Source organism: Trichoplusia ni, chromosome 21 (genome assembly GCF_003590095.1).
Source record: "Trichoplusia ni isolate ovarian cell line Hi5 chromosome 21, tn1, whole genome shotgun sequence".
NCBI classification, from domain to species: Eukaryota; Metazoa; Arthropoda; class Insecta; order Lepidoptera; family Noctuidae; genus Trichoplusia; species Trichoplusia ni.
Genome location: NC_039498.1, coordinates 2503238 through 2520651, shown reverse-complemented (window position 1 = coordinate 2520651; position 17414 = coordinate 2503238). Strand labels below are relative to the sequence as shown.

The window sequence follows — 17414 nt, the reverse complement described above, 5'->3', positions numbered from 1 at the left end:
AGATTCTGCGCAATGTAGCAAGGCTCTGATGTACGTAGGTACTTTCTATAATAATAAACTGGACATTGTATACGTTTGAGGACCTTCAAGACGTCAGAGCGGCTCCTTGAAAGTGTATATACACTGTACAAGTTTTCTTATAACAAAAAAAAACAATTAATTAGTTGAAAATATTGTTAGAATGTGGGTGATTTCTACTCTTCCCCTGTACCAAAATTCTAGGAAGCCATTTCAAAGTAATATCGCATGAATACAAAATTCTTTGAAAAACGAACTACGACTACTAACGAGCGGAAACCGGAAATGCCGCTATATGCGAATAGGAGACTGTCGAAAACAATTTCCTCGTAAATAGCTTTTGTTCGGAATTATTACATTATGCCATGAAAAACGTATGTGAATAAAGGAGTACCTACATTTTAAGTAAAAAACATTAGTTTGTGTTTTAAAAAACGTTGTTATGCAACGTTACGTGGAATAGAGTTTTGGAATTAAATATTTGCACCAGATAATAGAATTAGAATCCAACACATACACGACGTACGGATCCAGGGTTATACAGCGCTTTTTATTACGACTGACACTCTGTTTTAATAAACACAATGTACTACTTTCTACATTTTTCATATACCTATAGCTAGAATAAATATAGGTCAACTAATGGTATTGCTTTATTAATTTAAACAAGCACTAAGTTTAAGTGACAATATTACAGACGTTTTTAGGACGAAAAATAAAATTAAAGACTGAATTAGCGTATGATACAATTTTAGACGTGAGATATGTTCTGAGAATTAACGAAAACGATAACCCTGATGAGCATAATCATTTCAAAAGAGAAGACAGCTGAAAGATGAACAATAGCAATGAAATCAAAACCAAAAGGAACCGCTGTATGAAACAATGATCTCGTGTTTCACAGGTACTTGGAACGCCACCTACTGGCCCTGAAATCATTACAAGTAACCACAACACATTTCATAGAAACTGATAATTGTGCATGTCAACTCCTTGTACCTAAATAATCTGAGATAATAAGAAGCAACCATGTTGCCTTCAACACCATCGTAAAAGAACCCACAGACCTCTTTATGTTCCGAAGAAAGTATTTCTCAGAAGATCTCGACACCGACATTCATACATTTCAAATAATAAACTCTTGGCACTGATACCTATGTACAAATAGAAGAAACTTGATAAAATAGTGCTGTTGAATATTACCGCTACATTGATTCGAATCTTACCTGACAAAAGAAAATAATAATGCCAATACACAATGGGGAGTATTGTCAAGTATTTAAAAAGAGAACTTAACTAAAGTTCAGTAAACAGCATCAATAGACAGGATGCATATTGTTTAAAGCAGGGCTGTTGGCGTGTTGTAAACGTGACACAATTTCCCCAAGGTTCGACAAAGCAACTCTCATTCTATGCCTCTGAACCAGCGAACGAAGCTTACCAAAATGTATCAACTATATTGTTCAGCCCAAAATTAATTTCAGACACTATAGTACCTAATCCATACAGTCCACAAACAGTGCAATCAGATGGATATTGAATTTCATGTTAATTTATTTAAGTTTAATTCATGCATAAAATATAGTTTTGACGTTCGCGGAAACGCCGTGTCGCATTGTAATCAAAGTGAATTAGAGCAATATTTATTTAGTTACATGTGTTACCTTGATGAATTATTAGTTTCATTGTTTTGCAAATAAATTCTAGAATTAGTTTACATTATAAAAGCAAGCATTATAATGAATTAAATTTCAATGTCCGGTCCCTATATTATCTTTAGACCATCCTTCTCGTATATTATTATGTTTTGGTGTAGATTATCTCGACTCCTATGATTATAACTATTAAGATATTTTTACTGGTTTTACATCAGAGTCATTTGTATTCCTACATGTACTAAGTAATGTAAACTATGTTTTTAATAATTTTTTATTTATTTTAAAGCAAACTAATTAAATGCACTCCTTTGAGACAGATATTAAAAGGAACCTACCTCAAAATAGGTTTTCTAGGAAGGCCTCGTCGCGTGTAAGAAATATTATGATGTCAGGTGTATTCAGTAAGGAGTCTGATGTGCATGCAAAGTTGTCAAGTAGAGGGAAGTGCCCAACAATACCGGTACAGGATCGAGTATAGACATACGTTCTTAATGACTGACGAATAGTCGCGTTGAGTGCAGAAAACTTATTTCAAGATTTCATAAAAAAAACTATCAAAATTTATGCTAGATTTTAGCGTCACGTTTGAGCATCTTTTTTGGATGAGAGTGCCGCTTCCTTTCATTTATCTGTTCTTAGGTGTACAAGATAGACTCACCTAAGTTTTGTATAAGAAGCTAACTTCGAAACTTTCATATTAGATTAAAATCTTGCTTTTCTTGGTATTGCTGGCCGGTTGCTAATTCCATGTTATGAAGAAACTAGCTGACCCTTGGAACTTTCTACCGTGAAATAGTCGATGATATCAATACAGGTGATGTTCCAAAAATTAGGTAGTTGTGTATCTGCAAGATCGATATCGCTGTACCACCATCATGTATGTGATAAATGCTCTCTTTGGTACCGCAATCGTGTCTACTAATGCCTGTAACGCCATATTTTGTCCGAATGCTGTCCTGCCACCTCATTCAAATGAACTAAAACCTTTTTCCTTCCAACGCACTCGAGTTTTAGCGAGATTTTAGTTTCAGCTCAGCATTTCGCTTTTGTTTAAACACAATAGACAAATAATAAAAAAAAAGTATTTTAAAAATAGCACTTCAATCAATAGTGTCAAAACAAGATTTTCATTAAATTAAACTTTGACGTTATTAGTAGATAGTTTGAATGGAAATGTTGTTGATTAATTTTCTCATTAAATAAGCAAAATATATCAATCAGCTCGGAAATACTAGATACTTTATAAATTACAAAAATATTGAAATGTATTTTCAATCTAGTCGAGCGTCTTACGCAAAAACTATTTCCACTAGTTTATTTATTAATGTTGTGTTTAATTATAAAAATCTTACAAAACCGTCACTTTCATAGTTATATTGTTTGCTAACTCTGTGAAATACGGCGCAGTGCCGGTATGGAACACGGCTCTCTTACTGTTAATTACGCTAGGCAAGGTAATACCCCGATTGAGTTGAATGCAATAGACATCTCTGTATCTCGAACGCATAAATTGCTTACTGGTCAGAATAGAATATATTTATTTTCTAGGTATATACGCAATCACATTGAGATTCATTGTAGAGTCTACCGTTTTGACATGCTATCATTCATATAGCTTATCATCAAACATTATATGTTGTACATACAGAATACTACATTAAATACTTTTTCGTTTATTGAAACCATATATTATTTAGGAAATTCTCCAGTCTATTTAATAATAAATTAATGAGCCGTTTTCTGAAAATTGTCAGGAACGCAGTTGCTTAATATTAATAAGCGTAGGTGTAACGTAGTTTTAAGGCTTCTTTTGAGCCGTATTTATTACTGGTCAGTATTTAGAATACACATATTCCTGTATTTGCCTTTTTTCCTACCAGTATTGTATGAACAACGACAGAGATTAATTGTTAATTTTATTATACACTAGCTTTTCGCCCTCGGCTTCGCCCGCGTCCAGGTCGGTTATATCGCGTTTCGAAGAGAACTCTTAAAAAAAACGCAATAAAAACTATCCTATGTTCTTTCTCAAGGGCAACTCTATCTCTGTACCAAATTTCATTAAAATCAGTTCAGTGGTTTAGATGTGAAAGCGTAACAGACAGACAGACAGACAGACAGACAGAGTTACTTTCGCATTTATAATATTAGTTGGGATTTCTTTCTTCCTTGACACAGAAGCCGTATGCGTTTTGTCCTTATGGATAATTTGATGTGAAAATCTTACAGCTAAATGACCATGTAAAGGCTTGATATGCTTAGATAAAAGTAGGCAATGCTAGCGGCTGTCAGGTACTTGCATACCATATTGGGCCAAAGCCATTTGGACTTGAAAAGGTAATAAACACACACACTCGCACACACAAACACTCACACGAGCGTTCACGCATGCACAAAAACACATATATACAAACTACAAACATAATTTATTATTAAAACAGTCCACGTATCAACAACAGTAAAAGCACAATTTTTGTTTAAAAATAAAATATAAAACAAGTATCCAGAAAATCTTTGTAATATTGAAACATTCTGCTGTGCTAATTATGAGGATTTTTATATCAGGACGTAATAACTTAACATTTTAAACCTGCATAGAACGTCGTTGCAATTTATGAGAAAAACAAGACTCGGTATTCAAGTTACCATGAAAAATATAGACCATGAAATATATTTCAGTAGCAGTTTGAGAACGATGAGAAAAATTGCTTTATAATATCCGTTAGATGAGCAGGTTCTATTGATATTTAAACGTCGTAAAAGCTTAATGAACCTCCGAAATGAGGTACAAAAATCAGTGTAGTTCTAATTGGTTCACAAGACACGGAATTGCTGTAATTAACCATTGAATATGAGCGCACTTGCATGTATGCTGAGCACGGTTGACGAGATACGGGTCTAAATCAATTCCACCCAAACGTGACATCGGTAAACAGGCTGCTTTATATCCGGAACCTCAAAAGGTAGCTCATGGCTCGCTTTACCCAGTGTTTGCTCATGGCGACACTCACGGTTCTACATCGAACTCTGTAAAAAACTTACCTCGGACATAGTCCAATTGTGAAAAGGAACGAACAAAAAAAGACATTAATATTAACACTATTTAACTTTTGAAATTTATTTTGCAACACGATCTTCACATCACAATATTCAGAAAGTAATTTGTAATAAAGCTCTCAATTATTTGTATAGTCGCTCATTTATCAGAAATTCTCGCCAAATACCTGCTAATTATAAAGTTAATTCTCTGTGGGTTTCAAATTTACAATCAATTAAATGACCTTGCTGAAAATACCGAAATTAAACTGAAATCAGAGTTTTATTCGTTGTTATTATTCGATCCTAGAGAAAGTTGAAATGCTGAATGGATTTAAAATATTCATAAATGATCCCAGTGCCAGATTGCTGTATATCCAATGTTATAACTTTTCCCTTGCCTTTCTAAAATATAAATGAGGAAGAGGTCAAAAGGCAAAGCTGGAAGAACATGTGTATTGTCTGTTTTTCGGGCTTTATTTATTTATCCACGTGTCTGGTCTCACTTTAGGTTTTTGATTTTGCCACGAGTCTTTTAAATCTTTGTACTTCCTCAAGTTCTTTGTACCTACAAATCTATTGTCTGCGTCAGCCTTCGTTATAGAAATTCTGTAGTTGCTTGCAAAGCTGAGGAAACTAAAGGAGTAACACAGCAGAATTTAATTTCGACTTCAAGAAAATTAATGACAAGTTTAATTACGATTTATGGGCGTTAAATTTACGCTCCAGATAACTTCAATGGCGCTTGCAAGGTCTTTTTGGAAATGAAGAGATTTACTTCATGAAATTGAGCAAAATTCAAAGCAAGTAATAAAAATGACGACAGATTTGTCATTAATAAGTTGATGTGTCGCTAAATGTGAATGTAACAGCACTAGACTAGCAGAGACCACTTAATTGTGGATAGCACGGCTTATCTCACATCTAAGTGTACTGCGAGGTCGTTCTGGAGGACTGCTATCAAAAATCTCGTGACTGACGGAAGCGGAATCAAATTTTTAAAATTTAGTACACACTATAATATTATACTAGGATAAAAATCACGAATGAAATTTTAACGGGTAAACTTTTGTTGATAGTACATGAAAGATTTCATTAAACATAAAAATATTAGTAAGACGCATACTTCACCAAGTTAATTTATTTTTAAAAAAATCACTGAAGCAATAAAAACAAGCGATTCAGTAGATAATCTCGGATTTCTAAATGAAAAATGCGGCGCCTTCAGAGAAATAAAGCAAGCTGGTAAAATCAATAAAAAATCCTGAACACTAGGAATCCCTATCAGCAATCTTCTATCCATTTAGTACTATGAAGTATTTTTTCTAGAGATTTTCATGTAATACTAAAGAAAGACATGCTTCGTTTGGTTCACTTGCCTCAAAAATCAGGAACCAAGTATTATAGTTTTGTGTTCTCATATAAAGTATTGAAATATTCCTGAGGATTTAAAACTACTTAGACCAAGGGATGCGGTTGTGGAAGAGAGATCCTCCTCCTCTGCCTCGCTTATACATTCGTGCAATAATATATTTTTTTAAGATTTGGTAACCGACGCGGGCCGACAGATTTTGTAGTGGATGCTGTACTTAAATATAATATCGCTTCACTGGCTTTTAAACCAATAATTTAATTAAACTTTAGATGTGCTTCAAATAACCAAAATTATTTCATTTTGTTAAACAATCTCTGCTGTAAATGTTAATTGCCTTAATTTGTCGATCGAACATGCAATGAAACAACCGCTAATGCTACATATAAATGAATGTTTATTATGACGAGTGTAAGAGCACTTACATTAAAAGATGACTATGTTGTAAGTAAATCGTCTACACAGTATTCTAGTTTAAAGTTTGTGATAAGCAATCAAGCTGATTGCGTTTCTAGAGTCTTTGTTAAACAAAAGGCGCCTTATTTGCTCATTTTAAGTTCTAAGTAATTTTATTTCTTAACAAAAAATGTTTTCTTGTCTACAAAGTTTGTTTAATTGCCTTAGTGATTATGCATTTAAATTATGGACTTTTAAACGTTTACTTTTAAACTGGGCTGTAAGTCATTACGCTTCTAGATTGTTTTAGTGATAGGCACCATGGCGTTTGACGTACTTTGAGAAAAAGCATATTCTCTAAAATACTGTCATTTAGGTACTAAAACAATTTTTTTGGTTCGCCATTTCACTGCAAACAAAGGCGGAACCTTGCTCGCTTTGTCCTCTAAATTTATTCGTACCAAAAACTAGACAATGATCAAAACGTTAATAAAAAAAATAGCTAAGTCGTATCAAACTACAACCTGCAAACCCAACCATCCTGGTAAAACATCAGCTATTAATCAATTATAACTTCGAGCTAACAATGAGTCTCGGTTTAGTTAGCCACGAGTTGCACGAAGGACATTCGGAGACATCACATCAACTTAATACTAACATTAATCTCGGTAATTAACTAAATGGCATTCTTAGTTCGGTCGCATCCTAGTTGGATTCATTAAGCAAATAGGACTGTTGACCAAAACCTAACATTTACTTCGGCTTTCAGCTTTGTCTTTCCACTTTGTTGTAAAGTTGGTTACACTGGATAAATACTTGGTTAAGGAAAGTGCTTGGAGAGGAGTTGGTGGTTGATTTTGAGTGGGTATGTCTTGTCAAAGAAATTACTACTGAAATAATAGGTGTGAATTTTTCATCGTATCGCGTTTTATAAACACTAGCAAATAGCAAATTCAAGGGCGTTTGTCTGAGACGAATGGCACTTATCCCAATGGAGGCAACTATTTCACGTACTCACCAAATCTTTCCTTGACAACGGGTGACCGAATCCCCATACTTCATAATTCTGTATATCACCATGACTTAGCACCTTAACTGTTATAGTTATTTTAATGATATGGGATATTGTTCGGTCTAGAGCAGTATCTTTTTCAACAATAAATGCTTTCCATTAAAAAATGATGGATCAGGCCCACTTGCCATGCCAATTTGAGGCGTAGGTATAGGCGTCTGACATTCACGGTTCATCATTTTTTTGTAATATTTATTTTCATCAATGTTTTCTTGAATGTTGTTACTCTAATTTTTCTTCCATTTTTGTAATATTCTATTGCGTTGTAACATTATTTTGGCCACCAGATGTGAAAGAGGGTTCAGCTTCCTGTCCTTCTAGAACACTGATAAAATGTAAAAGCACTAGTATCAAAGTCCAGTGGCTTTTACTGACCGTTAGTTTACCTTGCAGTAAAATTGATCCGGCCTCCCAACACGAAGTTGACAACAAAGGTTTAATACAAAAGCCTACAATGTTGCAGCAATGACATATTGAAACACGCTTTTTATGCAATAAAAAAAGTGAATTTATTATGTAAAAATTCCCACAATTTGTAACTTAAACTCTATCCCTTGATATACTCGTATATTACTGGTACTGCGCTGTTAAAAAGACTTGATAAAAATGATGAAACAAAATATGAGGTAAATTGTTTAAAATTGCGATTCAAGTTTTATCGTCAACATGTATAGGTATACATTTCAATGAAACTTCGAGCGCTACGTGTAATTATGTAACACGATGTCTCCGTTATTATTGTATAGCATTTCAGAGTTGCGTTTTGATATACCTTTATTAAATGTAATAATAATGCTGATCATATGGTGTTTGAATTACGGTTTGGAAAAGTACTGATATTTTGTTGGACATTCCTCTCTTTGGTAGTCGCTCACAGTGAATAAGTTAGATATATATAATGAATTAATTACAACATGTATTTCGTCAGTCGCTTTGAAATCGAGTAGACTACTTGGTTCGCATTACACAGGACAGTTTCTTCTCTCACAGCAAAAGCACTTAGGAAGCGGTGATGGGTGGGCGAAACTGGGTGCTGTCCAATGTAACCTGACCTTCAAAAAGTGCTACTTAGTAGCCTAATTTGAATAAATGAATTTTGATTAATTGAGTTTATCTTTTTACTGAACTTCAGAATTACGTGTGATTAAGCGGCCGAACGAAACTCAATTAACCAAGGTATCGATCACCTTACGTGATAAATTTTCAATGCCAACGTCGCAAAAACTACGGTTTTTTTTTTTAAATTGGCTTCCATTTTTATACCAAGGTTTAGTAAATTACAACCTGCCGAATGAAGTTAGTGCCCGTGGATGCGGACAAGCCTCCCTTGCCGACCCCCTTTAGATTAACCTGGAACGAGTCCGAAAAACAAAACTATTGTTTTTGTTGCAGGCCTGGTGTTTTTGCAGTACCGGAACGAAACGAAGCGAGCATTGTTACCCAACGAAATCACCGCTATAGACACAGTGAAGGCACTATTTGTAAGGAGTTTTCCCAAGCAACTAACAATGCAGTATATGGACAGTCCTATGGTCAAAATATATATTCACGACTCTTCAAAAGATATGTTCTACGAACTCGAAGATGACAGGTTAGTGAAAGACTTCTATTATTTTTTGCCTAAATTATTTTAAGTAAGAACTTTATCGGTACGTATAATTTTTAGTATTGGATTGTTTCGTAATGTTTTTTATGTATTCTACGTAGAAAGGTTTTTTTTTTATCGAGGTTAAGCCCTTTCCTGAAAATACTGTAAACCAAATTTTAGTAGGTCAATAACATAGGTATCTATGTTCCTGAGTATAATGCAATTTTCGTTCGTGTTGATTTTTTTTCTGTGTTTATTCTCAAACATAGTACCGCCGTAATTAGGCATTTAACTAATAAAAACGTATTTAGATCAAGTAATACGTTAAATATCAAAAAGCCCACACGTTAAATTATAATAAAATAAAATTTTGCAAGACTGCTCATATTTATTTGGGCTTTTGTGTCACAACTAAGCGACGATAAATAAGCAAAACGACAGTATTCTGTACTACCTCTTTCACCGCTTCTGAAGCGCTCTAGCTGTCTAAAAAGAATATAAAATTACTTCTACAAATTGAATGCTTTAGAGTATTGATATATACCTCATTAGCAGTGCCTACTAAAGCCCTCTGACATTGCAGTTGTCGGAGCTATAAGTCGGGGCTTTAAATAATGAGGTACCTCACTACACTGAATAGTTTATTGAATATTAAGCTCTATTGAAGGATATGTTATTAGTGTCCTAACATAGGCAGTACTAATTACGAAAAAAACTTTTAAGTCTGCCAAGTAAAGCAAAAACAGTATGACCCTGAAAAATTAATTCAAACTCTTTACATCTAATTAAAATTCTGTATTCACCGTACAAAACAGTTTTTGCGAAAACCAATTTTGCCCACTCAATGTGAGAAGCCATTTTATGGTAGCCTCATTTTCTTATTGCAATATTTATGCGCGGTATCAATATTCTCCCGCACCACTCGTTAATCAATATCGTGTCGTACAATAATTTTCGTGATATTTACGTAGCGGTATACATAGAGATGCCGGTTACGAATTAAAATTAAAACACGAGTACACTCGCCAATTGTTTTTTGGTAAACAAACATGGCTGATTAAAAATAATACAAATATTTGCGGGGTTGTGAATCAAAATAAAAGGAAAATTAATATTTAGTATTAATTCAATTTGCACTATATGAAGTGTTTTCTTCCCGTTATTGGTTTAGTAAGTAAATACATAGTTAATACCAAATCTTCGTATCAAAAAACCTTTGTCCTTGTTGTATTTAAGATAATATTACAGGAAATAAGTATTTGATTAAGATACAAACTCTTGCCAAGGTCGATTGGCCTCGTAACTTGTTGCGGTGGAAATCTGTTCGCTCGGAGCTTAACACGAGCGCCGTGCTATTTGTTTCATGTTCTTATTTTTACAACACACACTCACCTAATCCGGCTAATACTGTGATAATACAATTTTATGTACGACTACTTTAAAATGTCGTGTTAATATGAACGTATTCTACTTGTACTTATTAAACATTACAGTTTATGCAGTGCTGTCAGTGCTTTAGATTCTACGCAGTTTGTTTATATGAATTGGAATTCAATACTATTACGTAAACCGGTTATTTGAAAAAAGTACTAAACCCAAAATATTGGATATTATTTTTTTATTCTGATTGAAGTGTTCGTAGCTTCGGGCAAATTGTAAAAAATATTCTATCGAGAGGAATTCTATGAAATGCTTTCCATCATTTCGGTTTTTTTTTCATCTAACCTTACAACACGTTTTGGTATTGCGTAACGATTCTCTAATACCATAAACAAATTAACAGAACGTGCTAGTCTAACATAAATAGTAACACCGGAGCGTCGGCACGCTTCCTCTCAAAACTAATTAACTGTTAGTCTCGCTTGAACGTCCTGAAAGAAAGCAATTACGTGTGTACGAGACAAATGCATACATGTTGCAAATATTACTAGAGTTTTAATAGCTTTGATTCACTCTAGTGTTCCTGAGAACTGTACGTAAAGGTGAGTTGCCGTCCGCCCACACTATGCTAACGACTGCATTACTGACTTGTTGAGAACTTGTAAGAGGATTTCAAACACAACTCAGGTATATTGAATTTACCATACTTATAACAAATAAAGGTTTCTATAGATTCTTGACAAACATCATCTTAAGCCGCAAAGGCAACCCTTTTTATATAAATAAGAACAATTTTGGTTTTTATACACCGTGATTTTTTTAGTCGTCTTACAAAAGCAGCCCAGTTCATGTATCCAATGCCTAAAACACGTTCATGATAAAAAATAAGTATTTCTGAGATTTGAATAAATGTACAATGCAATTTTTATTCAATATTATGATGCAATTCGTAGTTTTTTAGAAACAGCTCTGTTGCGCGCGGTCCGAGCCCTGTAACAAGGGTGAGGGGCGCGGGCGGCAGCGTTTTTATCATTTTGAAGAGTATTTTTCAGAATTCTCTTGTTTAATTTTTCTTCGTACTGATTATCTTAGTTGATGATAAAAAAATAATAATCGCGCCTAGGGGTATTTTACGTCGGATACATGAACTGGGCTGCTTTTTTAAGATGCCTAAAAAGTCACCGTGAATATCTTTTCTAAAGTGCTTAAAATAATAACGTCAGCACTTAGGTCCATTGTTTAGTCACTTATTTCAGTTAATAAAAAACAGTAATAACAAGGGATTAAATAGATATCATTGGATTACTGAACGGGTCCGCGGTACTCGGAGTGTGGCGATTTACTTTCGCTCGAGTTCTGGTACATAGTTTGAATATAACCGTACGCCGTTCTCAGATAAACATTTTCAGTCGTAACTGTACTAATTCACGTAGTCCTTTTAAATTTTTGAAATGAAAAAGTTTTTCCCCAAAAATCGTTTAATTGAGGATAATATTCAAATGATTACATTGAAAATGGACCAATAAAATATTTGAACAAACTTTTGGAGGCTAAATTTAAAACTTCTAAAAAGATCGTGCAAGAAGATGTAACTCTTTGGAAAACCGTAGTCGTATCAAAAATATTTTCTAGAATGTAGGTCTTGAATATGACATAAGACTTTAAGAGAAATAAAAACGCAAGCCGAAAGAGGTTTGGGCAAAAGCTACACAATGTGTGGTAAGGAGCAAAAAGTCCTAACGGCAATCAAAGAAGGCGGCGCAAGGTACAAATTAATATAAAAAAAACTGCCTCCTGTTAGCCGTTAATAGAAGCAAGGATCGTGATCTCATCCTGAAGTAGGACACTAATTTCTAGTAATAATAATACCGGTTGGTAGAACTTCTGTTCAATTTAAAATATATACAATCCGCCAAAAAATTGTTTTTTTTTTCGTCATTATTCATTTAGTTTTGAATCACTTAGCTTTAGTTACCTATTTGTGAGCAGAAGTAATAAAAATAAAAATAGAAAATGATATATGATCATATTCCATAACGAAAATAAATCTGAAAGCCAAAAAAAAATGTAGTGTCACGGATATTTTTCCAATAACCACACAGATCGCGTTTTACAAAATCCCAAAATAAACACAAATATGTATTTGAATAAAAATGCAAATCGCGTGGTGTCTGTTTTATTGTTTGCTATGTTTCAATGCACACTTGATGAAGTCGCATTGCAGCGTATGGAGAGATCGTGACAAGCCTACCAACTCTTAAAATTACTACTATTGTGTGATTTATTGATATACTAGGGATCCTTCGTCAAGTACTTAGTGAAGTGGAAATAAGTGATACACGCGTTACACGTGTTGCATTTTTCTGACGAAAGTATTTGTTCACCTTTGTAGCATATTTTTGAAAAAGATTGAACTTGGCTCTCTTGGCTGAAAAACATAATGTTTTTTCCAGACTTAGTATTGTTGTGGTTTTAAACACATGAACTCTCGTCCTTAATATCTTTAACATTTTCAGTTTTATGATTTTTTATTTACATCCTCAACATCAATTTATGGAGTAAATTGACTGTACTATTATCCGACCTACAAACGATGCCTCGAGACATGACATCGCTTCCTATTAAACCTACTTCCCTACTACCTAGTAAAGGAACCCCATTAATTACCTTTCAAACAAAGATAAATGATTGACAAGAGGGTTATGAAATACCTCATAAATTTATGTACGGTAAATCCATAAGTTTGAGCTGATCAAACTTGCTTTATTAGACACACAAGTCGGGTGCAAGTTGATCTCTGTGACGCAGTGTTCTACATTACAAACTTTTGTTCAGTTGACCGCAGCGTCGAAATTCCCTCGGCAATATTAAAACTTTTGAATATCTGGTATATCACAAGATATTTCCCGATATGATGCTGTGATTTAATGCTGTGGATTAATATATTTCTGCCACAAAGCTCGCGTCTCCATCTGCGTGGGTTTCGGTATTTAATTATTCCCTCAACTACAATAGTCATCATTAATTCATAACCAAATTGGAGCGCGTATTCTCGAGTTTTAGTGTAATAAGCATTTATTTTTTAACACAAAGATAGAACCACAGTAAACGGCATGTTTTAGAATATTTTATTTTTGTTAATTTTTTTGCTAATTTAGTGTCTCTGGTACCTATTCTGCTTGGGAGTAATTAATGAGAGTGTTGTAAAGCACGTTGCTCTACGCTCAGAACAATGTCTGTACGTTTTATACATTTCTAGTTTTCAGGGAAAATGCCCTTAATATTATAAAATTCAGTACGACCCGAGACTATTATTTTCTTCACGGCAGTAGGGGGAAATACCATCATTAGTTTACACTGTGTAATACTATGCTTACAAAGCTGGCAGTTCTGACAGTAAGGCAGTGAAAATCCTTATCCTGTGGTGGGATGATCTTGGCTTGACGACCTTGTTTGCGATAATTAGATAGATCTAATTTTACTTAGTCACGATAGTTCACTAGAATACAAGCTTTGTAAACAAGCAACATATTACATAAAGTTTAATACATAGGTATTGAATATATAAGCGTATGGCGACTGAAAATTTCACTTACTGGCGGTGAACGTGAAGCTTTGAACAGAAAATCATATTTCCTGAGTGCATCAATCGCGGCGAACAGCGATGAAACACCAATAACTAAAGCAAATACAATAGAATGTAAAGGTCAAACAAAAATATTTCGTGTAATTGAGTTTTGTTTGACTGATAGCGAGCGCCAGATATACATGGGCAAAATTATGTTCTAAAGTGACAATATGGCCGTTCTAATTAAGGGTGTCGTCATATCGAGCCCCTTGGATAAATTGCTATCATAATTTTTTCGGTAAACTAATTGTATTTAGGAAGAAACTGTAAGGGCGATACGGTATTTTATGTTGTAATAAAATTATTCTTTCTTTTCACGACATTTTCTACTTTGTAAGCCGATATTATCACTAGCTTCTATTTTTGTTGATTTATACTAACCTTTATTATTCTTTACATTACGATATTGCATTAATTGCTAGGAATATAATTTGGCTAGTTAAGAAACTATGGAAAATTGATAATAATGGGCATGTACGATGACGTTACTCAAAAAATACTAATAAACTCAAATCACTCACTCAATTGAGAAATTTATTTCAAGATCGAAGGATTCGCACCGTAATAGATGATTATTTCCTCACTTTAATGATTGATTGGCTAACCAAGGAACCCGTGTATGTTTTCTTCAAACTATTTCATAATTTTTCTTTGAGATATTAAAGTTCAACCGCCTGTCCCCTATGACTCCATATAATATTTTCAAAGGCTTTGAAGTTTTGAAGAATCTCTCTCAAAACCCTCGGGTAACATTTTCTAGGAACTATTTAGATTTATTTATAAATACCTGCTATTCCTGTTATTGGAAAAATAAAACTGGAATGTTCTATCATGGCTTTTTCTCTTGCAATGCCTTTGTTCTGTAAAATGATTGGATTGATATAAATTAAAAAAGATTTCTCGTAACACAATGTTTATGAAAGTCGCCAATCCTTGGTATCAATTATTTTGCTCAATAGACACCTTTAAGATTAGAATTTCATGATCTGCATAGCATTTTATCAAGTAGGTCGGCTACCAGTATAACTGAGGGAGCTTTAGGAGAGAAAACCCGTGGAACTAGATTTTGTACAATATTTTTGTAATGACCTATTGATTGGATTGTCAAACATAAAGTCAAAGTGGCGATCAGAATGCTGTCTAGTTTCCATACTTACAATAAATACGGCCTCACTAACCTACATCTAGAAATTTTGATTAAAATATATATTGCCGTTTGAAATTGCCCTGTTCACAATCTGGTTTCTGGGAATGCTTAATTTTGGTTAATTTGGATTATTGAGATTCGGAAACCTTGCCGGGTTTGACCTTGCCTTGAAATTCTTGAAACCAATTTTACTGCAATCATAAATATTGCACCTATGTAAATAATATTTAATTGAAAGTAATCGTTTGGTATATGGTGCGAGGGAATGATTGGTTTTAAAACGAAAAGCGATCTCTAGTTTTGAATCGCTTCACTCACAACAGGAACTCGTACTATATATTTCTCGCGTACTTTTTTATTTGAATCCTATATTTTGCTTTAAAACAGTGAATGAGGTTACTACAAAAAACCCAATGTGCGCGACGCGTCGCTGGTTCTTCCTCTGCGTAGGAAAAATGTTTGTGTGGTCCACGAATGTTTATTGTCTTTCTGCATTGACTGGAATGTTTGTAAAACCCCCGCGACATAAGTATTTAGTTCCTAAGTGCGAGAGTCGCTCTTAACAAAAAAGAAACTCACTCATAATGTTTGTCAGTGTAAATTGCGAAACAGGTCCGAAATTAGGACGAAATTTCTGTGTGTAATCTACACTTGTACTCAGCTAAATTATATACTTAGCTCTCCATTAATGATTTAATTATTTGGTTGGTAGAGCAGGCCCAAAGCAGGCTTTTGTCTATAATGTAGCCGATTCAGATAGTAGTTCGTAATCCAGCTCATCCAAATTAATTGAAACTTTGGGCATACATCTCAATAGCATTGAGCTTGGCTATGGAGGTTGCATAGCGCATTGAGCTGAGGATTCGCAAAACCTATTATGCGCGACTAGAAATATAGCTAGTACTTTTATGTAAAGCTTTATTTTTTTATATTGATCAAATTGTCTCCTCGGATGATAAAAAATATGTCGTATTACACTTTATTTGGTAGCAAATATATTAAAGATGTCCAAATGTTAAGTGGAATTCTGACTTAATTAAAAAACAACTAAAATAATGACCCCAGATGTGGAAAAGAGCAATATAATAACTTATTAAGCTCACTACATAGGATTTGCATAGTCCTGTTTCACCAATTTTCGTCGTTTGCCTCTTGTGTGATTCGGTAGAAACGCGCATCAAGTTGACTTTTATCTTTTATTGCTGTCGTTTTAACGCTCGACGTGATGCGGGTACGCTCATTCAGATGAAGCGTAGCATGTTGGTTTGGAGTGATCGCCTGTCAATCGTTTACAATTCGTTCTGGGTTTTCACTTAATCCCATTGTAGGCTTTAAAACACTCCGTTTACTGACAAAGCTTTTCTTAGTTCCTCGATTAAATGTGACGATTAACGAGCTACTAATAATCATAAGACAGTTGTTTGAGCTACATTTTTTGTAATCTATCGACCTTCAAATAAGACCTGATTTAAGTTAATTACTGTGTCATGAAAATAATACATGATGAGAATATTACACAATACATTCCAACACTCACTGCTTCTGTCGAACCTGACGTAAATCTTTCAATTTGATAAGAAAGCACTTGCCAAGGACGCATTCGCATGTTCCATTCGTTCGCCTTTCATACGTTTCGCTTTGTCACTCACTTTTACTATTGTATTGTAAAGGAAACTATTATTACTTTCCTTTACATTACAATATTTTCCACGGGATATCGAAACATTGTGTCGAGTACTAAGGCTTTATTTCGATTTGCTGTATATTGGCAGTGTTTCTCTTCATAAATTTATTTTCTGTGGTTTCAATTGTGACCAATTTAGCTCAAGTTTACGACTTGTTATTAAAGGATGGGGGTAAGAACAAGGTTTCATTTTGTTTTCTGGTGTACCTCATTTATATTAAAGAACTCGTGGCTAAGCTATAACTGCATTAGTGAGTCGATTACAGGTTAAGCTACGATTGACGCGGTTGGCCCGTAGATGAGTGATCATATTTGTCATAACGAGTTCCTCCCTGTAATTCATACATCTTTGACAGTCGTTACACGTAGTCAGAACCTTGAAAAGTCTGAAAACCAGTCTAACCAACCGTGTTGCCTGGGTAACCAGGACGAGGA

At 34.2% G+C, this 17414-nt stretch overlaps 1 protein-coding gene across 14 annotated transcripts in view; it reads left to right on the top strand.

Annotated features, from left to right (window-relative positions):
- The window catches only part of LOC113504335 (coiled-coil domain-containing protein AGAP005037), a 269885-nt gene that overhangs the window by 152328 nt on the left and 100143 nt on the right, over positions 1-17414 (top strand). For all 14 annotated transcript variants that reach the window (XR_003401555.1, XR_003401554.1, XM_026886597.1 and 11 more), the window contains one exon: positions 8945-9143. Coding sequence is in view for 12 of the 14 variants with exons in the window: in XM_026886597.1 (XP_026742398.1) it covers positions 8945-9143 (199 nt within the window). In the remaining 2 variants the exon portion in view is untranslated. The remainder of the gene's footprint in view (positions 1-8944; positions 9144-17414) is intronic.